The sequence below is a fragment of the Amia ocellicauda genome, chromosome 13 (genome assembly GCF_036373705.1).
Source record: "Amia ocellicauda isolate fAmiCal2 chromosome 13, fAmiCal2.hap1, whole genome shotgun sequence".
NCBI lineage: Eukaryota > Metazoa > Chordata > Actinopteri > Amiiformes > Amiidae > Amia > Amia ocellicauda.
The window spans coordinates 32,728,642-32,754,583 of record NC_089862.1 but is presented as its reverse complement, the minus strand read 5'-3'; the positions used below and the strand labels follow the sequence as shown (position 1 = coordinate 32,754,583).

Genomic DNA, 25,942 nt, shown 5'->3' with positions numbered 1-25,942 from the left:
GAGCAACAGAACAAACACTGGCAAGAACATTAGCTAATGGACCATGACACTTCTTGGATTCGCAGTCGGGGCTGTTTGTGTGGTTTGAGTTGCTGTTTGTGTAGAGGGACCTGTTCTCACTCTGCAGTTGGCTCAGCGAGGAGCTGGGGGTTTGTTTTCAGTTTACTTTTGAATTCACACTCCTGTTCAAATAAATCTTCAATGTTATATCATACGCCCGTGTTCCCGTGTCTGTTCCCTGAGGCCCCACGTAAGTCAAGAAGCCACCCCCCCGTAGCCACATTGTGTATCCTGCATGGAGTGGGAGCAACGAGGAGCCACAGAGCCCATACGAGGAGGGGAAGGAAGGACTTTACGACAGTGCAGCCTGAAGTCCCACAGACAGAGACAATCCAGTCCTACCACTGCCAACTCCCAGATCCATTGCAGATTTATTCCACAGACCAGGAGTGTGAAAACAAAAGAAAAATGGAAAAAAAAACAGCTCCTTGTTGAGCCCAACTACACAGTGAAAACAGGTCCCTCTACACAAACAGCTCCTCAGACCACACAAAGTGCAAATCCAAAGAAGCGTCACAGCCCACCAGCTAAAATGTTCTTCAGCAGGGTTTCTTCTTCTGCGCTCTTTTTGCTCTCCTCCACTTTCCAGGTCCTTCTCCTACACCGCACAGGAGTCTGCCAATCGGGGCATCCGGTGGGTCCTGTTTTGATTAATCTCCCGGTGCATTCTAGGAGATTGACCCCTGGCCAATCCTTGCCCCACCTACCACTATATTACAGTATCTATGTATCTATCTATTTGTCTTCTTATTTTTAAACAGGCAACCTTACCCAGGGTGTCTTACTGTTGCCAAGCCATCTGTCCACTAACTGTAGACCTAATCTGTCCTCCTGCTGCCGAAGGAACCGCAATAATAGAGCCTAATGCCTCGATGTTCACCAGGTAGCTACTTATTCACTCAATATCAGCTCTTCACTTCCCAGAGACTCACTAACTATCCCTATGACACTCTCCGCAAACAGCCAAATGGGGGACACGAGACAGGGAGGCACATCGATTTCAAAGCCCCAAGTGCCTAATGCTTTACCGGGAGGAGTCGCTCAAGAGGGGAAGCAGGAAAGGGGGCCGTTCTCTAAAAGGGGAGCAGCACAGAAAGGGTTGAGAAGGAAGAGAAAGCGGTCGCCATTGTCTACCTGTTTCTCCTGCCACATGTTAATCCCATCCTTGATTAGCTGCCGCTTCAAGTGCAGCCCTTCATTCATACTTCTTATCTGATTTTCTACTTCAGCTCTTTCCTTCTGACCCAGTTTTCTGAAAGATACAATCTGTCATTACTGCGCCGTACATGAAATTGCAGGCAATCTTTCTCTTAGCAGGAGGTTGCATTTCATTTAGGAGCCAAACTCGCAGGCAGCGGCAAAGTAAATAAATAAATAAATAAATAAGGGGGAAGGGAAGAGGGAGCATGAGCAATTTCTGCCACTGTCAGAGAGTGAGTTTTTTGTGTGAACACGTATGACAGCAATCAGGTGCATTGTCTTTGCGGTAAAAGGTACAGGAACACAGCTGAATAGCTGAATAGAATATGTCAGGAGGTTAAGCCGACTTCGGCGCTCGTAAGAGAGCAAAAGCACCCGAGATGTGTAATGGGCTTCCATTTTCTTTCTCTGTGCTCTTTTCACAGATTCTAAAAACCACATCTGAATAAAGAATCATTCATATGATTTTATGCACCGAATGAACTGAAGGGAAACAGATAAAAGGCAAAATCTACTACTTTATAGATGCATCAACAGTTAAGCCTGTACAAGCCATACAAGATTAACTTCAGAAAAATGAAAAATAAACACACTTTCAAGTTCTGCATCCGTCTGCTTATTACTGAAGTTTGTGTTAATAAGCAGGAAGGTCGATATGATTTTTACTCAGTTGTGGGATAAAAATAAATGCAGACAAATAGAAATGTTGACATCGAAGGCCACAGAAGAACTAATGCAGAGATATGTATTAAAATCATGATTGTATTTAATGAACTTGCTGTTGTTTATTAAAGCCCCTCTGATGTCAGTCTGTTTGTGGGACGGTGAAGCCCCACTCTGCTTTGCTCAGTAAAGTTTCTCAGTGTATATGCAGTTTATCCTTCACGGTGTCTCGAAGCCTTCTCTGCAACTCTCAGTTAATGAGTACTGCCGAGTGTGGATCAGACTCTGGCGCCGGTCCCTCGGGTCTTTTAAATGTTTCAAGAGAGTTTCCTCTTCAAAGAACAATGTCTTCACCTCAGCACTCCTGATCGCATTTGCCTTTGCTTTTCCATTATCTAATGACTCGAGGAGGTGCATCGCTCTTCCAGATCCAAACAAGTAAGACTCGAAACTGTCGTAAAATGTAGATTCCACCTGTGCGTCCTGCATCCCCCTACACACTCACACAGACACACTTCGAGAGTCAGGACGTCGATGTGCTACAATGTAAACAGACATTGATCTGAAAGCAGATCTGTGCCAAGTCAGCATCTGTGCTGCGGTTTCCCCGACTCACTGCAGCAGCTTTCCACACATCTCTGTCCATTGGCGCGGCCTTCTGACTGTTTGGGTACACCCAGGCCTAAAGCGAGCCAAGACTTTCACCCTCCTGTTCATCACGAATTACCGTCCGATCCGGGTGTCTATTACAGTTAAAATTAGCATACAGGCAGTTTCTACCGAGTCAGGATTCCAGTTACACTGATATTTTGATCAATTGCAATGATATCCGAAAATGTAAGAGACTTAAAACGGTTATAAACAAAGCAACACAAACAGGCGTGTTGTATATTGCATTTTCTGGAAGGCAGAATTCAGAAGCTGATCCAATTCTTAAATCGGCGTAATTGGACTACAATTGATCAGTGGTGCAAATTACAAATTACACAAACGACCCCCGAGTTCATTTACAATCCAATACAACACCATTTTTCCTTTCTTATTTGTAGAGTAAGCAGTCGTTGACACTAAAACCACAAAGAAGTTTGTAATTCGCGATGAGCTGGTGGGTGGGTCTTGACGTGATGCCTGGGGTTTGTAAACTCTCTCTTACAACGATCAGTGAAATACCCCAAAACTGTGCCATTTTCCTCCATACATCCTCTCTGCTATCAATCGCTTGCAGGGGCTTTGATGTGTCCGCTGGAAATTCCCCTTTCGAGCCCGGCCACCGCACGCTTCACTGGAATAAGACCAAGCATTCATTTTCATAACGGAAAACCTACTGTGCAATTGTGGAGAAGTTGCTAAATAATTTTCTGTTCTTGTGTAACATCTTCCTAGTCACCTCTGCACTGACCAACTGCTTTTTGTTCTTGTTTTAATGACTCTATGACTCAAGATGGTGGCTATTGATCGCACCGAACGCCGAACGCCTCCTGAATCAACTCGGATGTGCGTCCAGCAGGCAGAGCAGGGGAGCACCTGCCAGTGGCTGCCGAAAGGTGTAAAAACGTCTAAATATTTCACAGGTGGCCAAATGCTTCACCGAGCCACTGCACTGAAAACAAAAGTGGTTTTGAACCAGATTAGCTGACAGATGAGCCAATCCCCAAGCTTGTGCAAAACCCATTTCTTTCTTTAAGATGGATATAAATTCAATAAATATGTTGTGGGATTTTTGAATACATCTCACAATGTATTACAGTATCTGGACTCCGTGTCTCGCTTTCCTGTTTTTTTCCAATAAAGGATTAATGGTGCATTTATAAGCAATTTCGCATAATTGCATTTTTATTGTAAATAGAATATCGTGTATGTGAAATGGGCAATGAAGCCACTGGTGATGTGCATTTGTATAAAACAAAGATGGGGGGGGGGGATGAAACACAACCACGGAAGAGGATTATTTCAGGCGCAGTGAAAAAGTGCCCCCTAGTGGAAAAGTATCTTGTGTTCGAGCTGTTTAACTCCTCGTCTCTGTGAGTAATTAAACACCTTAAACCAGTGGTCTCAATCTCAATCCCTGGAGGGCCGTGTGTATGACGCTGGTTTTCATTCCAACAGACTTGTCAATGTCTTAATTGGTCTAATTGTTTAATTAGCTAGATACATTTAAACACCTATCCAGGCCCTGAGATATTTTATAAGCAACTGTACCTCGAATCAAATCCACTTTTAGATCATCAACTCTAAGTTTGAGACTGCCTTAAACGCTGGGCTCAGAAACCCTTGATTTAAATCTCTCAGAGGCGCCAGCTTCAACGCATTAAAAAATCCAAACAAAAAAAGCAATGATTATCAACCGACAAATCATAATTAATGCCTTTGAAACGGGAACATATATAATACCCTGCTCACAGTGGGCTGCATTCACAAGACGACACCACTACTGACCTGCATGTGTTGTTGCAGCGCGTCTGGCTGTTATATTCATCAGAGGTGTCACAGCAATCTGGAATTAAGAAGAGGAACAGGATGTGTACCGAACAGACAGACAGTATCCTTGAATAGACGGCACACAAAAAATAACAAGAATTACTGAGAGGGACACGGATTCATGTTAGATCGTTCTGAGAGTACCGAAACATCTGTCTGTTTATTTTGGATCTTTGATGGCTTTTATATTAGAGTAAAATGGTCGCACTTTACAATAATGGCTAGCGCTTGGTTAGGAATGAATGTATGAACACAAAAGGAATGGCAGGAATGATGCTCTTTCACGTGTGCAAGAAGATCGGGGTCGGGGATGGGGGGACACACTGGGGTTGGCGGTCCGGGGCTGACACACGTGACCAACAGCACAACTCAGTGACACTCATTCATATGTTAATCTTGTGGGATCTGTGCATGGATTCAGGAAGGACTGGTGTCCATTATTGTGAAGGGTTACAGAAAAAATATCTGCCACCCTGTCACGTTCAATTAACATCTCTTTAACCACAGGAGTGGGATTTGGCCGTTATCAATGCACTCCTTCCTTGTCCTCCACAGTTTACGCAGGGGACCGACAAAGACAAATAAAATTCCCGCTTCCCAATCACGGTGATCTCTCTGTGCTGGAGAGCTGTGCAGGGGGGAGACCGTAACGCCACATCTCTCTCTCTAACCCCGTTCACATTTCGACCCGCACAAGGATTGCTCCTGGGTTTTATTCTCTGCGCCTGGTCAATGATTTGGGACTGCAAACGCTACCCTTCTGTTACAACAACACGCATATGCATCTCCTTACCGCAGACTCCGTCGTTGACTCGGGACGAGGCAATGTAGTAGGGCCGGAAACCCAGGTTGGTGCAGTAAAAGCGCCCATTCGAACAGGCGGCCGTACCTGCAGGAGAGAGCAGCATCCCAGGGAACTTAAAAAAAATAAATAATCATCCTTCCCATACCAGAGTGCAACCCAAGGTGGCAGTATTGTTCCAGAACTGGATTTCCAGGTAACAGGTAAGAGCAGAAGATAAACAGAGGCGACAAAGCACTTCATTTCACTCACCAAGAGTAAACGCCTGGAGGACCAGATCAGCAGGTGAAATACGTTGACAAAAACAATCGATTACAACCCAGGGAAAGTGCTATTGGTCCTCAAACAGTAGTTTACAAAGAGGAGTCACGGTAAGGATGGGACGGCTGTAGTAAGGAAGGGACCAATGTCTTTTAAGACCAACATGGGCCACTGAACTCTGCTCTTACAAACAAACTAGAGATGAAACTGTCTGTGCTGCCTAAATCCCTCAGTGGAACTCAATTGTGGATAACTGGGTGAAAATAAACATTTAATAAGACACGGTGCTACTGCTGGACTCCACAAACGACTGGGGTGAATTCCTCTGGGTTAATCCATCCACTCATCCAGGATTAGTTACTTCCTGGATTAGTTACAAGTATAAATATTAACAGTTTTAACATACAGCACGCTGTTGGACCTGCAGGAAGAATGAAACATGTGAACAAGTGCGTGTGATGTGTGTACTTGTGAAAAGCTGTGGTGTTCATCTATAAGTTCAAAGTCAGGCAACCAGACTTATTCCAGGTCTGAAGGGAATGTCCTACTGAGAGACTGAGGAACTGAACCTTCTCACCCTGGAACAGAGGAGACTACGTGGGGACTTGATTCAAGACTTCAAAATCATTAAAGGCATCGACCACATCAAACCAGAGGAGCTTTTCCAGATCAGCAGGGACACACGCACCCGGGGACACAAATGGAAATTGGGCTTCAAGGCATTCAAGACAGAAAACAGGAGACACTTCTTCACACAGAGAGGCGTCACAATCTGAACAAACTCCCCAGCGATGAGGCTGAAGAGACAATTTGGGAACATTCAAAAACAGACTGGATAGGATCCTTGATCACTTAGTTATTAATGGACAGCAAACAAGCACGATGGGGCGAATGGCCTCCTCTCGACTGGACACTTTCTCATGTTCTTAAATTATCTGTAAGTAGTGCAAGTGCTAATCCAGGTCATGTACCAGGACAATTTACAGTATTACTGTCTGCAAATGTGAAGGACTAAAATAACAAAATTGTGAAAGTTAGAGTAGATCCAGCAAATAAACAAGAAAGAGCGAACACAATGTGATAACTGTACCTGGCTCATCAGAGCCATCGAGGCAGTCACAGTAGTCATCGTTCACTTGCGTAAAAGGAATGAGTTTTGACCCGTCGATGCACAGAAAGGACGGCTTCTCCTTGTAGAACCTCCGATCTGCAAAGCAAGACAGACATATTGAACTGCAGTGTGGGGCTCCGGCCACGGCGAGACTCGAATCCCAGTCCCCCGCACAGCAAAGTTTCCTCATCAACAAAAGGCCCCTTAAGGCTTGAAAATCATTACACTAACGTAGTTACTACACATCCTGGCACTACTCCTTCACCTTCTACCCCGAGATGGGCCGACGCAGACTCGTAAAACCCACTGCTGACACCAATGTGAAGCCAAGAAGGAGAATAGTGTCCGAGCTCTGAAAGTCACTGCGATCTCTAACTGGCACAGCTGTTGGTGACAACGAACTTACTTTATTCAGAGTGCAGCGTTTTACAATGCGACTCCAAATCCAATATTCAGTGAACAGAAGGCCTTCTACAGAGACTTGTCTTTTAAGTAAAGTTACGTTATCACACAACAGCATCAAAACTGCAGAGCTGCAAAGCGCACCTGAGCCCGTCACCCAAAGCGGTAGCTGCAAAATCTACAAATCTGATTTTAAACTCTAAATTGAGGTTAAAAAGCTAGTTTTCGTCTGGAAAAACGACTCATTTTTTAAAGTGTAAAAAGCTTCTTGCAGTGTGTCAATGCCTTACCTGTAACAACATATACTTAAATCAATGTGAAATGGGATCAAGAGTGAAGTGCATGCTAGCACTTTTCTTTTTGATAAATAGGTTTGATGCAGAATAAAATATGAATTTCCTAAATGCATTCAAGCTAAAACTGCAGGAATGCTGTGCAACCTAAGGAAGACCATACTTTACAGATAAGCAGTTTAGTAGTAGTAGTGGTAGTGGTGGTGGTGAAGTATCTGTGAACACAAGAGCTGCTCATTACGTTATAATGTATCAAACTGAACTGCTTGTGATTCACAGTGGATACTAATGACAGATAGCTGTATCTCTTCGGGTAGCATGTGTCAGCTGTGTCACAGTGCATGGCGTGTATGCCAGGGATGGTATGATGCAGGCAAGGTGCTGGTATGAAACCGCAGCTGTGTGGCATGGCATGGCATGACAGGCACCGGATTTAAACCGTGCTTTACTCTTCGCATTGGTGGGGGCGGGGAAATGCACCGTTAAAGCGGCCCGTTGACTGTAGTCACTTACATGCCAGGGAAATGCCTCGTATTTTCCTCGAGTCCACATATCCCGAGAGCCACACGGTCACCGCAATGACAATGGGGTACTGCATGGTGTCGTGTCGTGGCTGTTGTGGCGGTTTTCTCACGGCACTTGCAGACGCATCGCCACCGCCGGCTGCGCTCCTCGGCTGCCCGTGAAGTCCCCGCACTTCCTGGAAGCGTCCGCTGTGGCCTATAGGGAGATGGTGATTGGTCGGCTGGTGCCCGGTGTGAGATGCTGATTGGTCGTCTGCCGCCTAGAGGGAGATGCTGATTGGCCGTCTGTTGCCTAGAGGGAGATGCTGATTGGTTCAGGCCCCGGATCGGGTCCCGTTTCTTAAAGGTACAGGATTGTGGTTGCGAATTCATTGCCAGGTAGTTTCCTCTGAATTATTTTGCATATTTTGTGTGTAACGCCCCTGGTTTAACTGCCTCTCCGCAGTCTGTGAATTGTTAATGTGTATGCTAATGATTTTGTTACCGTTTAGTGACCAGATCCGGGTGATGTGTCACAGTTAACAGTCAATGGCAAATACAAAACATGCAACCTGTGCATGTGCATGTGCAAACTAAGCATGTTTACCTTGACACGTTCATATTTACCTTAATTTCCCTTTGATGTAATGCATGACTGACTTAAAAGGGGATGTAAAGTAAAACTAGAATGTAGAGTTTCTGAAGTCAGATCCTGGCAATACTTTTTACACAATCCATGCATTTGTGTGAGAGCATCCAGGGAGAGCTGAGGTTCAGGTAAGCAGCAGGACATGAGGTGAGGGGTGCTGTGCAGGGGTCAGACTGGGTGACAGTAAGGCGCTAAGCAGGGGTCGTATAAAAAGCTAGTGTCTGCAATACTGTAGTATAGTGTGGTGCCTATAGAAAGTCTACACCACCTTTCAAAAGTTCCACCTTTTCCTGGAAGGTGGACCCTGGAATTAAAATGCATTCAATGTTGTTTTGTTTTTCACATGTAACTTACCCCACAACGTCCAAGTGGAGAAAAACTATCTAGAAATGTGTAGAAAATGTATTAAAAATAAAAACTGAAATAGCCTGGTTAAATAAGTGTTCACCCCCCATGTAATAGCAATCCTATAATAAATCGCCCCATGCCCATCCCTGCCAACCATCTGTCTCTGTGCTACATCCAGCTATAAAGGCATACCATATCATTTATATTACTGAGAATAAAATCTCTTAGATCTGCTTATTAATGAACACAAAATTAATATTGATTACTTTAACCCATCATATACCACATATATATATATATATATATATATATATATATATATATATATATATATATATATATATATATATATATATATACACTCACCTAAAGGATTATTAGGAACACCTGTTCAATTTCTCATTAATGCAATTATCTAACCAACCAATCACATGGCAGTTGCTTCAATGCATTTAGGGGTGTGGTCCTGGTCAAGACAATCTCCTGAACTCCAAACTGAATGTCTGAATGGGAAAGAAAGGTGATTTAAGCAATTTTGAGCGTGACATGGTTGTTGGTGCCAGACGGGCCGGTCTGAGTATTTCACAATCTGCTCAGTTACTGGGATTTTCACGCACAACCATTTCTAGGGTTTACAAAGAATGGTGTGAAAAGGGAAAAACATCCAGTATGCGGCAGTCCTGTGGGCGAAAATGCCTTGTTGATGCTAGAGGTCAGAGGAGAATGGGCCGACTGATTCAAGCTGATAGAAGAGCAACTTTGACTGAAATAACCACTCGTTACAACCGAGGTATGCAGCAAAGCATTTGTGAAGCCACAACACGTACAGCCTTGAGGCGGATGGGCTACAACAGCAGAAGACCCCACCGGGTACCACTCATCTCCACTACAAATAGGAAAAAGAGGCTACAATTTGCACAAGCTCACCAAAATTGGACAGTTGAAGACTGGAAAAATGTTGCCTGGTATGATGAGTCTTGATTTCTGTTGAGACATTCAGATGGTAGAGTCAGAATTTGGCGTAAACAGAATGAGAACATGGATCCATCATGCCTTGTTACCACTGTGCAGGCTGGTGGTGGTGTAATGGTGTGGGGGATGTTTTCTTGGCACACTTTAGGCCCCTTAGTGCCAATTGGGCATCGTTTAAATGCCACGGCCTACCTGAGCATTGTTTCTGACCATGTCCATCCCTTTATGACCACCATGTTCCCATCCTCTGATGGCTACTTCCAGCAGGATAATGCACCATGTCACAAAGGTCGAATCATTTCAAATTGGTTTCTTGAACATGACAATGAGTTCACTGTACTAAACTGGCCCCCACAGTCACCAGATCTCAACCCAATAGAGCATCTTTGGGATGTGGTGGAACGGGAGCTTCGTGCCCTGGATGTGCATCCCACAAATCTCCACCAACTGCAAGATGCTATCCTATCAATGTGGGCCAACATTTCTAAAGAATGCTTTCAGCACTTTGTTGAATCAATGCCACGTAGAATTAAGGCAGTTCTGAAGGCGAAAGGGGGTCAAACACAGTATTAGTATGGTGTTCCTAATAATCCTTTAGGTGAGTGTAGTATGTACTTAATAAAATACTATATTAAATTGACAAATATATTAGACCTTGTATAGGATGTTCAGTGTGCTGTCTAAATATTTCAACCTATAAATGTCTACATGTTTTTAAATTACTTGAGGTGCAGAAACTCATGTTGTGGATCTTTGTCAGCTGTTGCTCTATATACGTTTACTCCTGAATAAACATCTGATTGATTAATTGTGTCCTGTGGATTTCCTACACTAGAAAGATGAAGTCCCCCCCCTTAGTGTAGTCCAAACTGCATTGAAGGGAAGAGCAGCTGCCCTAATAGAAGCCAGGCTTGTGCATGTGTTGAAGACCCATGGGCGATCCAGAGGAAAGTGAAACACCTGGACCTGAGCTGTGGCGGATCACAGCTCCCACCTCCTGAGGAACACGGCCATCAACCCAAGACAAGACACTCGGAGTGGAAGATGCTGCAGCTGGTCTCTGATGTGTTCCCTATCGCTGAGACCTCCAGATGTGGACAGCTGGGACCCTGCTGGGGAAAAGCACACAGCATCAGGACTTGAGATTCTTTCCCAAGTCGTCCAATAGCCAATATTCCCCCAAACTGTCTTTTGATAATGAATGAGGTCTGAATCTAAGGATTTTAAATGTAGTTCCAGTTGAAAAGGTAATGCAGTCAGTATTTTCAAAAACTCCATTTCAGTTCCTCTGATGAGGTTTTCATTAATGAACCACCATGTCCTCATATCCAATCACAAAGGGAGCATTCAAACCATGACAGTTAGAAGTCGTCAGCTTCTGCTATAAACTAAATAAATGTTACACTCCCCGTTAAAATGCTTTCAGATATCTGTTCAAACAGCACTAGATAATAAATGGGCTTTGCAGGGCGCTCTGTATGTAGACTCACATCAATCCATCAACTCTTAACATCATCACTTCAGTGGCCAGCGCTTTTACTCAGTCGCTACATTCAGGGCAGACTGTTTTTATCAGGTATTTGCTATTCAGGAGAGAAGTGGCAAACTGTGGCGGTGATGTATTAGTTGTATTTGGTCGTTTCTGTATAAGCCTCCTACTACAACAAGCGTTTAAAACTAGGAGAAAAAAATACATTTTGATTTTGGTTTGTTATTTTTTTCTTCTTTTTTCTGAAGCGTTTACAATATGAATTAATTAATGAATTACTGTATTTATGTAGGCTATTTGTTTTCAGTTCGTGTGCATTGCCATTTGCGTTATAGAGGAATATACATGAAGCTGGGCCTATTGCCGTTTAATTAATTAGGAGACAATTGAATCTTCTGAAATTAATCACCTACCGTGTGACCTGTCCATCCTGTCAAATTAAGCAAGGCCCTGTGATTGAATTAATGTGAATAATGAGAATATGATGCCAATGTGCCCCGACTCCTCTGAAGGATCCGCACTGCAGCACCCCTCGAAACCCAAGGACTATTATAATGTTAGTCTTAAAACAGCAGCATGTATTTGAATATAAGTATTTTTTTCCTGAAATGACTTGTGTTGATTTCACTACTAATTAGGAATATTGACTTATTGTATCTGTGCTGAACACTGCTGTATCAGAGAGAGTTTTAAACACTGGCCTGACACATTCGTGTGAAATGCCCTTTGGTATGAAACAGAAATAAACTACAGAAGACACACACTGGGATGAAAACAGTTGTGAAGACCGGACTGAAAAGACCTGCGTCCAGTCGCTTACTGCTCTACAGTGCGGACACTTACATTTTCAAACGGCTATTCACACATAATAGAAAATAATAATTATAATAATACAAAATCTAAAGTTATTAACTTTAAATATACTTTGACAATCAAATAATTAAATGGAATATATACAACCTATATGTGTGTGTGTGTGTAATTGATTTTTACATACATTAAAATCTACGTCTTTGGGCATCATATTTTAATTTATGTAAACATAAATTACACAAACACACATAAATTGGTCGTGTATATTCCATTTCATTATTTGATATAGCTTTATGGTGTTTTTTTTATTATTAATCCTTGTAAGAGGGTCGCTAAATGGCCCATGACTCCAGATTATTTTTATATGCTTTTAACGTAATACAAGCGCCTTTTGAAAATACACATTTTGTTATGGGATAATAATAATAATAATAATAATAATAATAATAATAATAATAATAATAATAATAATAATGAGCTGCACCACCGCACTTCATTACAATCGCGATCAAAAACGTAAACTTGTTTGTAAACGTCTATTGAAAACATTATTTTAATATCATACATGATAACATAGTTGTACTGTGTATAACGGGAATTTACAAGACCCTACATATTTATTTTTAACTTCCATGCCGAGTGTCTATGAATTCCTCCTCACTAAATAATGTCCCGTCGACAAATGCAGATTTAAGCACAGACGTGTTGTTTTTTTACAGTTCAAACTCAAATTAGTCAAGTTTGTGTAATTTAGTTAATGTTACTACAATTTATAACAATTAAGTATATTTTACACGTTGTTTGGTGAATCAGTAGATATCGAAGGAGTCAAGTGCAAACAATGATCTTTTAAAAATTAGGTGAACAAAAAAATCGAGTTATTTGTTAACTTTATGTTCCCAGTATTTACTTGAATTTGTTAAGTACCTTTACATCCGCCATTTATTATTATTATTATTATTATTATTATTATTATTATTATTATTATTATTATCAATCATGATGCTGTTACATCCTTTGACACTAATGCACACTATGCTGACTATTTGCATTGCAAGGAAACATCAATCCAGCTGAATAATTGCGGACACAGAACAGACTCTTTTTTGCGTGTCAGAGCTGGTGTAACTAACGCATCGAAACAATAAGACACATTCAAAACAGATACAACCCTCTTACACACGTCAACATCGCTGTGTTACCTGTGATGTTTAAATGAACTCACATCATAACTGTAATCAGATGTCCGTCTAATCCTCATGGAAGGCCGAACTGATTTATTTAATTTCATTTTTAATGTTCACCTTACGCCCCCACCCACTAAAAGGATCAATTATGCCACCGAGAGAAATGTAGTTGGATTGGCTTTTTTTATTATTAAAAGAGGTATAAATTCCACACACACAAAAATATATATACACAGCATTAAAAATACAATTTGAACTAGGAATGACAAAATCCAACACCCAGATCTCACCACAGTAAATGTCTGTTTAATGAAGCGATTGTCTATGACTCTGTAAGGCTTTGGGTCCCTGTGACAAAGTGCAGACGCGCTGGTTTCCTCACACCTTGCAGCTCTGCGTGTTTAAACTGCACAATACAGCCTGCTGGAGCTGAAGAGCACCGAGGGGTCCATCACCCACCACACAGTCCACCCACAGTGCACCCACAGTCCACCCACAGTCCACCACAGTCCACCCACAGTCCACCCACAGTCCACCCACAGTGCACCCACAGTCCACCCCACACAGAGCCAGCCAGGGACACTGACCCAGCAACGCTGAGACATTGGGTCCAGATGCATTGCCACTGCAGGTCACAACCGCACGGTGCACCGGCGTCCTCACGGTTTTTCGGGGTTGAGTCGCGAATACAGTCCCGTGTTGCACAGGGGGTCCTTGCTCTGGAGGTAGGAGAAATCTCGGATCATGCCCGGGAACGAGTAGTCCATGGGCGGGCGCAGGGGGAAGCCGTGCATCAGCCCGGGAGTCACGTACGGAGACATGAAGCCGGGCAGCCCTGCCCCGGAGGTGGAATAGGCGAACCGCAGCGGACTGATGCCCAGCCGGGGGCTCACACCGTACACACTGTCCCCGGGGGCGCCGCCTGGGGGGCTCTGCAGAGGGGAGAAAGCCGACTTGGCGCTGAGGGGACCCAGTCCGACACCGGGGGACACTCTCTGTGGCCCCGCAGGCTCGGGAGAGGGGAGTCCGCTGTCCTGGGAGCGGGAGTTCAGCACCAGCTCGATGGCCTTCACAATGTCGCCCTGGCAGGTCTTCACCACCGACTCCAGGGTGTCCCGCTTGTGGTGCGGGAAGATCTTCACCAGGATGGCGGTGGGGTCCCGGGGTCTGGGAGTGGAGCCGGACAGGGTCCGCTCGGGCGAGGGGAAGTCCCCCGGCCTCTCACACTCGCCCCCCGACTCCAGGTCCGAGGAGGACAGCGAGCCCGGGCTGCCCACCGGTCCGGAGAGGTGGTCCGAGCCCGGCGACTGAATGCCGGTGTCTTTGTCCGGCGACTCCCGGGCGGAGAGGGGCTTGTCTCGGGGTGTCTGGGTCGGGCAGGTCTTCTCTACTGGACACGACAGCTGACCAGCGGGAGCCGAGAATAAAGGACGACCCATGAAGCTGTTGTACAAGTTGTATTTGGGCATCTTGTCACCTGGAAAAGGAGAGGTCATGTTAATTGAAATAGAGCTATTATACAGATCATGCCAGTACCAGCTAGCCATTAATCTCACGCATGCCAGGTCCAGATTGCTCCCCCAGCCTACTGTCACACGAATCATAGCTTCAGTATTACTGATCTCAAATCGGACAGATGTCAACCCCCTGATTCCGAAACTGTCCGAGCTTTAAAGTGTCCATTCCTGTCCAGCCTATTGCAATTCACACAGGCCAGTATGAACGACAGTGTCTGCTTATCATCATGTTGTATCATTTATAATAATGGATTCAAATATGAGTCACTCTTTCGTTAATTTTAAATGGTCCTGTATTGTTTAATTTTAAATATTAAAGCCACAGTCGAACAATCATATAATTTGCCTTTTTGTTCAATTAAAATGCGATGGGTTGCTATTGTGCCAAATTAAAGACACCTTATTATATTTTAAATCAATTTATTCCATGTATATACTATTTCACCTCTACTTCACACAAGCCAGTCTGTGCAATAAACAGGTACACGCACCCTCTCTGTGCTCCTCCAGCCCGAACAGCTCGTAGCCCGGTTTGGGGGTCCCTCCGGGCACCACCCCTGACGCCGCCATGCCGAGCCCGGTGTCGGAGGCCCCTGCCCCGGCGTACAGGAGCCGCAGCTCCCGGGCCTCGCTCTCCTCCTGCGCCTGCTGCCGCCTCAGGGCCACCTGCGCCGCCATGACCCGCTGGCGCTCGGCGATCAGGGCGCACTTGGCGCACACACAGTCCCGCCAGCGGCAGAAGCGCTTGTGGCCCTTCAGGGCGGACACCACGCCGTGGTTGCGGCAGCGGGCGCACTTCGGGGTCCGAGGGTAGCCTCTCTCCAGAGCCGGGCTGCAGGCGCGCAGGAACAGGGCCGGGGGGCGCAGCAGGGACGCAGACACCTGCAGCCCCCCGACCGAGAGAGAGGACTGCGGGTGTCCGGGCACGGCGCCCTGCATGAGGGGTCTGCTGCTGGCGTCCATCGCGGCTGGGTGCCTTCTGGTCCTGGGTGTCAGACAGCTGGTGAAGATGCGCTCACCTACGGCTGCCCAAAAAAGTCTAGCTGTCCTTCCCTGCGCTGTACAGTCTTTATGTTGCTTCTCCTATAGGTGGGCATCCTACCCGAGTGTGGAGAGGTCCCGACTGAGTTGGGACGCCAAGACACACCCCTCCGTCTCTCCTCTGCGCAAACACACGTCTCTCCTCTCTCTCCGGCGAGGGGAAGGATGGGCCGCACGGTGGCCAATGCGCGCACTGTGCGCAGACTGTGCTGTGGATCAGCCCGCACAGCCCGCCCGGGACGCAGCCTCACCTGCAGACGCAGTCGGCCGAAGACGCCAACTTTCTCTGATGTTTTGTCGATTACCGTCTGTAGACTCTTTTGCAGACCTTAATTAATTCATTTTTAGAGATTTCAGAAAGATTGAGATAGAAAAACCAGAAGTTAAATTGGGATGTATGCGGACATGCCCTCTGGCAGGTTCATCCCATTGAATCCTCCCTGGTACCGCTCAGAAACGACTCCCCAATTAAACTAATTTTCCTGCAAAATACAGTGACAGGCCTTCATCCAGATATCTCTATTTCTCTATTAATTTGCAGAGCCTGTTTTGCCCCTTGGACACCTATAACAACAGTAACTGTACTGTTTATTTTATGATGTTGTCAAAATTGCCTTGTTCTCTTGCTTGCCATGCAGCCCAGTTAAGCTGTACTTTCTTCTATATTGGCTGGAGGACTAATTGTCTTTCTAGATGAAAGTCTGAATTAATACATAATGTTAGGGTATGGTAATAATATGGTATGCACCGGGCCAACGCTGTGGAATAGAGTTCCTGGTGAAATCAGAGACGAGGGGTTTAAATCTCGTTTCATTCATTACTAAGCTGAGTTTTTGTCTTGTTTTGTTTTTTAATCTGTGATCTGTCGTTTATCATACAGAGCTTTAAGATCTTGCTGTAAAGGTTCTTTATAAAATACAGTTATTATTATAGTTATGACGTGCAGGGTCAGAATTAAAGAGGCTACATCAGTACAGAGATTGGTTGTGAAATGTCACCTGAGTTAGTGTTCAATAAACTCTGACAATATATAATTGTTAAATAAGTGTAGCAGGATTGTGTGAACAGACTAAATTCATCTCTGAATAGCAGGGTTTCAAATGACAGGTGGGAGTCTTTTCGACTACAATTGAAAGTGACCTACTTTCCGCTCTGCATGATGTCATACAGAAATACTCTCTTTATAAGACAATAATATGTTCTTACTGGTATCAGTGCCCCTTCAGGAATGGGGATAACCTGGTTGTGTTGAATTGTGCCAATTAACAGTACAATTACCAGTTATGGCCCCTTTGTCAACAAACACTAATTATATCACTCTGGACACAATGGCTGTTTCAGTCATGCGTGTCTTTTCTTCGGTGTAGACTAGGCTTCACAGAACAGATTCATTTTTCCATTAATGCCTGCAAACACAGAAAGAGAATCAAATAATCCCCACTGCCGACACACAGGTGACGCGTGTGTAAACTACACTTTGTGCCCCCAGTAACATTGTGCTTTTGATTCCTGATTTCACTGGACAGCTGTTTAAAGCACAGCCCAGGTTTGGACTGTTCAGAACTACCTTTCTAAAATAATCCCGGATAATCAGAGTACAAGGAACATAACTAAACACAAAGAATCAGGGCTAGGTTCACTAAATGTGGCTTTTGTATCCACGAACCTATGAAATTGAAGGTCATTACATATAAAACCTGTGGATAGTAAACTCTACTGTAACTTCTCTAATGCCTACCCCACCCTGTAGCACATACCTGGGATTTAAGTGTATTACATCTGCACTTGTGACCTTATTGCACTAGGATGTGTGCTTATTGTATTGTGTACTGACTTTATTACTGCACTTTGTTATGCTCTGAAAGTGTTTCTTGTGAGAACTGTAAGTCGCCCTGGGTAAGGGTGTCTGCTAATAATCTTATAATAATCATTATAATGATATGTATGCATGTCTGTTCTACAATGCACCCAGTAAAGGCTGTTTCCAGAAAACCCAAACAACAGAGCCACCTCTCTCTGATTTAATACATCCTAATGAAACCGCATTCGTTTGCCTTTTCAGGATCTTTGTCTTCGCAGAGCGGCTGGGCTCCACAGAGGAGGGATATCGAGAGGGAGGAAGACTCCCCAGACAGGGACGATCTTTTTACAGCATCATCTCTAGTTACCAATTAGTCACAACACAATATTGTCCCTTACAGCCAATTTAACCTTGCATTTCCTTCTCGGCTAATTGTGATTTCATCTCTCTCTCTCTGTCCCTGTGCTTCCTCTCTGCTGAAGGAAGGTGCGACAGGCTGTCTGTTCAGTAAGGAAATAAAACCCGTCAGCTTGTCAAGAGGTGTTTCATCGTTGTTTTTAAAAGAGCTATTGCAGGAATTACTGTAATTGTGCAACTTGATGTACACATTATTCCTTAACATGTTTTCCTATATTAGTTTCATGTATTGTACAGCAATTATATATCACCATACGATACATCTACCACAATTAAAGGACTTACATGTCTCAGTGTGTAACTCACCTGCAGTATTCAAATGCATACAATTAAATAGTCACGCCTTCAAATGAGTTCAACTGTGCCTGGAAAGGCCTGTGGATAAAACACATATAAGTCAAACTCATCTATAATATATAAACCAGTATAAATTACTCCCTGATATTACAGAACCAGTAGATGACACCAAAGTTATTAGTAATTTAATTTAACCCCAAATGACCAAAGAACACTTTGCTTGTAAATAATTGGACACAATAGTTCACAAGCAAATCCGTTTAATATTCCATAGCAGTCATGTCTCCTATTGATTAAAGTTTAATGCCAGCAAAGTGAATGAATAAATTATTAATACGTGCTCTCAAAATGAGTTTATGCCAGTGTGTCAAATGAAAGTGTTAGAATTAGGACACTTAGTTTATTTTAAGTTGATACATTATCAATACACAAAAGTATTTCAGAATTTTGCCTCCAATTTTAGCCATATTTTTCCTTTTTCTTTTATACTTTCAGCTCCTCCACACTGGGGGAATCTGTAAGGACCGACAACAGAGCCCGGGGTTCGAATGTTTTCTCCTGTTCTGGCATATAAACTAATGAGCACATAGAAAAAAATGAACTGGCATTATAAACAAAGTACATGTCCTTGGATGGGCTCCTATAAAAATATTACACTTGTGCATTAGTAGTTGAGAGCGATACCAATTATCAAGGATGAACAAGTATACATATTTAACCACCACAAAGACACACGCTAAACTAAACACACAAACACTTATGATAATTACGCATATAGGTTGTCAGTCATTCGTTTATATTTTCAGAAGCACAGCTGTCACACTTGGGCCACTTTTCCTGATACCTGCAGTCCCTAATTATATACTATTTAAAGAGCACCTCAGACTTTGGCAACCACAAATTACAGCTGAAATGTATGCCTTTGCCAGATATGTCATTTGTGTAATTTTGTATTGCTTTATTCATTTATTTTTACATGACACATTATACGTGCAGAATTCTCCTGTTTTCTTCATCCATGATGTATTGAATGGATGTGTTTTTCCACTAGGACCTGACTGCTGAAGTCATGAATGGGAAGAGAAAGCGATAAAATGACAAGCCAAGTCAACCAGCCAAGTCCGAACAACCTGAACTGCATTCCCAGAGCATCATGGGAAATAAGCAGGACAATGACAACCGTCCTCAATATTGCAATGCAAGAGAGCAGTGAATCAAAATCAAAGGATTTGATTGAATGTGTTCAGTATGATCAAATAGATATTGACATCAGAGACTGTCCCAGCCTCAAATAATAGTCATAATAATACCACAACACCTTAAGACATCAACAATAATATTAATGATAATATTAAACGTTCGCAGTTGTCCTCCATGTCTAACGAGCCCCAGCCCCCGGTCCTCAGACTCCCCAGGGACGACTCTCGCCTTGCACTCCTGAATAATTGATGAAGTTTAAATTAAGACCTATTTGTACCTGACGATCCCTCATGTTTTTCTACTGTTCCTAATGACTGCAGCGTCTCTAGGGGGGAGAGCAGAGCCGGGGGGCACCCTCTCTTGCAGTCAGAAAGGCTGCTGCACCCACTGGGGCGAATTAGCCGGGAGAAAGCCATGTGTGTCAACTTTGTTAGCATAAAACGTGCAGCAAACTGGTGAGGGGTTATTTTGTTCACTTAAAATAAAATTGTCACAGCTGAGGGGGTTCAGTGTGAAACGTGTCACCACTACGCCACCTCAACCGATGAGCTAGAGAGGAACTCGCAACCCCCTTCGAATTCTCTCCCCGGGCAGGCTCGATCGGACCCCAAGACAACAGCAGGAGGTAAGTAATAATTTTATTTAAACAGGTTTGGTTTGACATGCACAGGGCACAAAGGCTGTGCAAAACAAATAACAAAATAAACACAATCAGGGAAGATCACACAGGCAATAAATACACTAGATAAAACCCGCCTTTAATATTCGTGGTGCATAAAAGACTGAAATACCCTAACATAAAGAACATAAAGAAATGATGGATCTAATAAAACACACTATCAATATAAAACTAAAAAGCTCGGACCGGCTCTGCACCGATTCCCCAGATTCTAGGAGAGATACGGGTCAGTTGTGTTCATACAAAAACAGTCTGTGCAAAATAAGCAAATACGAATGTCTCTTCCCTTTTCTATTTCAGATTGTAAATCCCGGGACAGTCACCAGAGGAGAGCGAGGGAAGACAGCAGCGGTTAAGCAGTGCAATTGGAATTCCAGTCCTGGTTCCAGAAGGACTCCGACCGTCCCTTACCACTTTCCCTGTTATTTGAAATAAAGTGCACTAAGGGCCGTGTTTAAATCTATTGTCTTAATCACTTTTCCACAGAAATAAATACACTTATTTCAAGACCCCTGTGTCAATTGAAAACCTATTTAACTGTCAATAAAGTGAAAGATCTTGTTGATTTAAGTCACTCATGAAAGCATGCACAAGCACGACATGAGTGCAGGCAACAAAAAATTATTTGTGTCTGGATTTGCCAGCTTTTAACTGACTCATATCTGTAATTATTTATTTATCACAAAATCAATACGAGAGTAGTAGACAAGAAAGAAAATTTGACAAGAAGAAGTGACAAAAGAAACCAAAAGAGAATCGAGTCAATACACTGGATTTACATTTTGGTATCAGTAGAACATAAGAAAGTGTCCAATCGAGAGGCGGTCATTCGCCCCATCGTGCTCGTTTGGTGTCCATTAATAACTCAGTGATCAAGGATCCTATCCAGTCTGTTTTTGAATGTTCCCAAATTGTCTCTTCAGCCACATCGCTGGGGAGTTTGTTCAGATCGTGACGCCTCTCTGTGTGAAGAAGTGTCTCCTGTTTTCTGTCTTGAATGCCTTGAAGCCCAATTTCCATTTGTGTCCCCGGGTGCGTGTGTCCCTGCTGATCTGGAAAAGCTCAGCCTGAAGAAAATCACAACGTTCATCCTTACGCCAGTAGCAAATTACAAACCCAACGCTTACTCGTTCTTATTTTAGCAGATTCATCCTTCTACCTGATACAAACCGTGCTGTCAACAATGACTCCTTTTAATTTGCAGTTTCTGTGTGGAAACCAGAGCAATGAATCAGGTGAGTTTCAAAGATGGACATTTCTACACTGTCTTAATTAACCCTTCTTTCCCCCGTGAACAGTATTTGTAAAGTAAACGAACATACATCTAATATTGTTCACTAAACAAAAACAGAGCATCTCACACGTTAAAGCAGCAAATTAATATATCTCCAGTTTGCATTTTTTCTACTTTAGTTCAAGTTCATTGCCTTTGTTCCAGATGTCAAATATGTTTATATCTTTGCCGGTTCTCCTGCATCACAAGCATCGATAGTAATCTGCCTTTTTTAGTAAACAATTTTAAGGAAAAATAATGTTTTCAATGCTGGTGCTTTGCTCCACAGCGTGAAAGGTTATACCTCTTGAAATTGAACAAAAGGCTTAGGATCTTGACTAAATGTGTCTTGATAAAGTGCCCAGTGCAGATGCAAACCTGAATTCCCCTTCACAATGGATGAAATGATAAACTTTTCTTCCCAGTCTCTCCTTCATTTCAGCGTGTTGATGTTTTCATCTCACATAAGCCTTTAAGTCGGAATAATGGTCATTGTCCTACGCTGACTGCCTTTCTTTTTCTCTCCATTTTGTTTTATTTAAGATCTAACACTTTTTGTGTGTGTTCTTTAATTTGGGTAAACTAAGACTGTTGAAAGTCTCGGGCCCTGAGAGAGAATCATCTCTCTGATAGATCAGATTAATCACAAAGCCCTGACTGAGTGACAGATAGAGCAGTTTAGCAGAAATGAGATGTAGAGATGAGGGGAGAAACGTGTAAGAATCCCACATGATATGATGACTTGGCACAAAACTGGAGTGGCGTATGTCCAGAGAGGGACAGGTTACAACTAATTAGGTATTACATGCAGGTAACAAAAATGTCCAATATAATTACACTATGGGAGGAACAGATCTAGATGAAGTAACGCATGAGAAAGACCTAGGAGTCTATGTGGACTCCTCACTTTCTCCATCCAAGCAATGTGGGGAAGCAATAAAAAAGGCAAACATAATGTTAGGGTATATTGTCAAAAGTGTCGAATTGAGAACAAGGGCAGTGATGTTCAGACTGTACAATGCACTAGTTAGAGCTCATCTGGATACTGTGGACAGTTCTGGGCTCCACACTTCAAGAAAGATATCGCTGCTCTAGAGGCAGTTCAGAGGAGAGCAACCAGACTTATTCCAGGTCTGAAGGGAACGTCCTACTGAGAGACTGAGGACCTGAACCTTTTCACCCTGGAACAGAGGAGACTACATGGGGACTTGATCCAAGTCTTCAACATCATGAAAGGCATCGACCACATCAAACCAGAGGAGCTTTTCCAGATCAGCAGGGACACACGCACCCGGGGACACAGATGGAAATTGGGCTTCAAGGCATTCAAGACAGAAAACAGGAGACACTTCTTCACACAGAGAGGCGTCACAATCTGAACAAACTCCCCAGCGATGTGGCTGAAGAGACAATTTGGGAACATTCACAAACAGACTGGACAGGATCCTTGGATCACTCATTCTGCAAAAAATACTTAAAAAGCAACCAGAACCTCCCTCAGTCTGTGTAACTGGAAATGTAGGGAAAATCTTTGGCAGTTGTAAAAATTGGGAAGAAGAACCCTGCAGCCTCAGTAGCCGCATTAGTACGGAGACACTTTACACCGAGGTAGACCGCAGTCCTGATTAAGCAATCAGAGGTGAGGATGCCAGCCTTGTGTGCTTTTCTCAACCTCTCCACATTGTCTTGGCTCTTAGCCCTGCCCTGTAAGTGTATCGTTAAACAGAAAGCCTCCTTCACTGACAAGGCAGAGACGGGGTCGGCACTGAGGAGCCAGCGAACCTTTAACTCTGAGTGTCACAGCCGGCATTGCGCTGCAGTTACCCGTGACGTCTCAGGAACCCTAATGCCCCCCAGTGGTGCAACTACACTCCTCTCACCCCCCCGGGGCACCACGGACCGACTGTGCTGTGTTTGCTTTTGGCTGCTATTGTCTGCTGTCGCTCAGGCATTGGCAGAGTAAGTACGGGACCCTGATGGATGAGGAGAAGAGACCACCAATATAGCAGTGTGTGTGTGTGTGTGTGTGTGTGTGAGAGAGAGAGAGAGTATGGGACTCTTGGCTTTTTGGTTCTGTCTCTTCCAAGTGTCAACTGTCCCTAGGGAATGGAAGACCAGCTAATAAAGTCAGACAACTTTCTCCTATTATAGACGGGATCGGTTCTGTCAGCGCAAATGGGCAACATTTGAAGGCGTGTCCCTCTCTGTTGACATGCATATTGACCAGAACTAGGCAACACAATTGACCAAACTTCCAGCACCTTTCCTCCAGACCAGAGGGTCTTTGATATAGTTCCCTGAGCCTTTACCTCTTGGACAACAGAAACAAAAGATGAAACTGGGAAAAGCAGATGCTTGCAAATCATCTTGTGGGCTTCAATTAAGTGCGAGAGTGGTGTGCGACAGATAATAATCTTCCACGTTCCACAGGCGGCTCCTTACATTTCCCCCATTGTCTGCATGTTGGGAATGACAGCAATCTCAACAAGAAAACAAACACACAAGTTAATGTATCAATAGGAATTCCCACAAACACAAAAAATGAAATCAAAAGTACAATTTGACCACTGACTTTTGCATCCAGGACATTGCAATTCAGAGAAGGAACTAAAGAATCCCTCAGTGCAGCCGCCCACATCTGTACTTCATATTGTACAAGGAGGAATATGTAAATGACCTCCAGATAGACGGGTTTTCCGTTTTTCCTGGACAGTACTTGGTGATGTTTACTCATCAGTAAAACGTCCTGACCTCGAACACTCCCTGTATGTCATCCCTAACCTCTCAAGGAAGCCGAAGCGCATTGTCTTAGAACAGGTTTGCCAAGATATACGAGGCACAAGACATTCAGTTTGACAAAACATCTCCTGGATAAAAATGAGTTCCTCAGGCGAACAAGTTGTGTTACAAGTCTGAAATATTTCTCTGGAGACAAAGTCCTCTGAGTGGAGATGCCCCAACGGGTTTTGAGGGAATCCACATATTGCGGTTCTGGTGCGGCCCTCAGAAAGAAGGTGGGATTAAAGGAAACATAAATTAAGTGACAAGGTTGATCTGATTTGATCCTTCGTGTAATCAGCACTTGACTGGTACTTCTTGTTAATTAAAAGTGGACTCAAAGCTGCTTTGGTCACATTTCCAGTTCTATAAGTCCAATCATTAAACCATGTCACTCTCCCTCTCTCTTTATTTATTTAGTTTTTTTTTATGATAGTAAAGATAATTCTGATTAATACCTGTCCCATAACACCACTACATGCACTAATACCACATGTATTAATCCGCACCAAACTGTAAAGCATGCCCGTGTGTTATTTGCAGCCCCTGGTCTGACGCTGCTGCCTGCGATTGTCCTCTGTAGCACCAACAGACAACGTGCCAGATCAGGAGACAACGGTTATGCTTCCTCCCACGTAGTTGATGTGCTGCCAAATGATCTGCTGACATTTTCTCAGTGACCTTTGAACGCACTGCTCTGCTGATGACACGCACTCCCACGCACCCGCAGCAAGACATGGAGAAGTGCATCTGTCTTCTTGGTAGTAGCAGTAGTAGTTTAAGGCAATTTAGCGGATGCCTTATACTTTCACCATATCTTTATAGAGCTCTTATTATTATTATTATTATTATTATTATTATTATTATTATTATTATTATTATATGATAACATTGAAATACATTCACTATTGATGTTTCTCTTTCAAACCCAGTGGTGTCTGACTTCCCAGTCCTGCAACAGGAAGGTGATCTGGGAAATGAATGGGTCTCTTGAGTCTCCATCCTCGCTGCCCTGTGCTTTTCAAGGAGTTGAAATGGACAATGCAAGAGAGGCACTCATTAGTTTGTGTGGTAATGGTTATTGTATGCTAATATTTACAGAATTTAATGTCCCTTTCTTTTGTCTGGATAAGAAAGGATGGCAGACTAATTATATTTTCTTAATTGTAAATATTGTGTTGCTAGATCATTCTTATTGTCCCTTTTGCAGCTTAGTTTTGTATTTTCCAATAAAAGATCATTGGATGTGAGTTTCTTTGTTTTTCTTTACGAATACTTTTGTTACTGTTGCAGTCCTCGATTTGCAACATGCTCTGGTTTCCGCTGACCGCTGGCATTGCATGCTCCCGCCACGTCAGTCTCTCACTTCCACTCCGTAAGCCATCTTTCAAGGTATTTCTCCACGTCACTTCCAATTAGACATTGATACATAGAAGGTAAACTTTCCTCCGACACCGTTTAATTAGTAAGAGTTGCCTGAAGACACATTTCGAGAGGTGAGTTGTTCTTTGTGTTCTGGGAAACAGTTCCTCTCATCGTGTCTCTTGTGCACACAGAGTGAGAGGCGCCACGGTTATTTGCTTAGCTTTTAGCAATGGGCTCCTTTTTCTTTCTGGAAAAGATTGATTTGTCATTTTAGATTGTGTACACAAGGGATCTCTGCATTTATACAAAGCCTTCGGGGAGCTTTTCCAGGCTCTGACTCTCA

General features: G+C 43.5%; 2 protein-coding genes across 3 annotated transcripts in view; both read right to left on the bottom strand.

Annotated features, from left to right (window-relative positions):
• LOC136766825 (glucosidase 2 subunit beta) overlaps positions 1–7,975 on the bottom strand; it is a 143,535-nt gene extending 135,560 nt beyond the window's left edge. For both annotated transcript variants that reach the window (XM_066720647.1, XM_066720648.1), the window contains exons 1-5: positions 7,784–7,975; positions 6,555–6,671; positions 5,195–5,290; positions 4,360–4,417; positions 1,195–1,312 (exon numbers count right to left, since the gene is read on the bottom strand). In XM_066720647.1, coding sequence (XP_066576744.1) covers positions 1,195–1,312; positions 4,360–4,417; positions 5,195–5,290; positions 6,555–6,671; positions 7,784–7,868 — 474 coding nt within the window. In that variant the 5' untranslated portion in view covers positions 7,869–7,975. The remainder of the gene's footprint in view (positions 1–1,194; positions 1,313–4,359; positions 4,418–5,194; positions 5,291–6,554; positions 6,672–7,783) is intronic.
• Positions 7,976–13,406: 5,431 nt separating this feature from the next.
• On the bottom strand, positions 13,407–15,899 carry LOC136766824 (doublesex- and mab-3-related transcription factor A1). The gene is made up of 2 exons (XM_066720646.1): positions 15,240–15,899; positions 13,407–14,708 (listed from the first exon to the last, which is right to left on the bottom strand). The coding sequence occupies exons 1-2, from the start codon at positions 15,709–15,711 to the stop codon at positions 13,891–13,893; spliced, it is 1,290 nt and encodes a 429-aa protein (XP_066576743.1). The 5' UTR covers positions 15,712–15,899; the 3' UTR covers positions 13,407–13,890.
• Positions 15,900–25,942: the final 10,043 nt, after the last annotated feature.

Coding starts and splice junctions, on each gene's coding strand:
- LOC136766824 (XM_066720646.1), bottom strand. CDS start 15,711: ATGGACGCCAGCAGCAGACCCCTCATGCAGGGCGCCGTGCCCGGACAC. Junction 14,709..15,239: donor GCTGGAGGAGCACAGAGAGG/GTGCGTGTACCT, acceptor CTCCTTTTCCAG/GTGACAAGATGCCCAAATAC.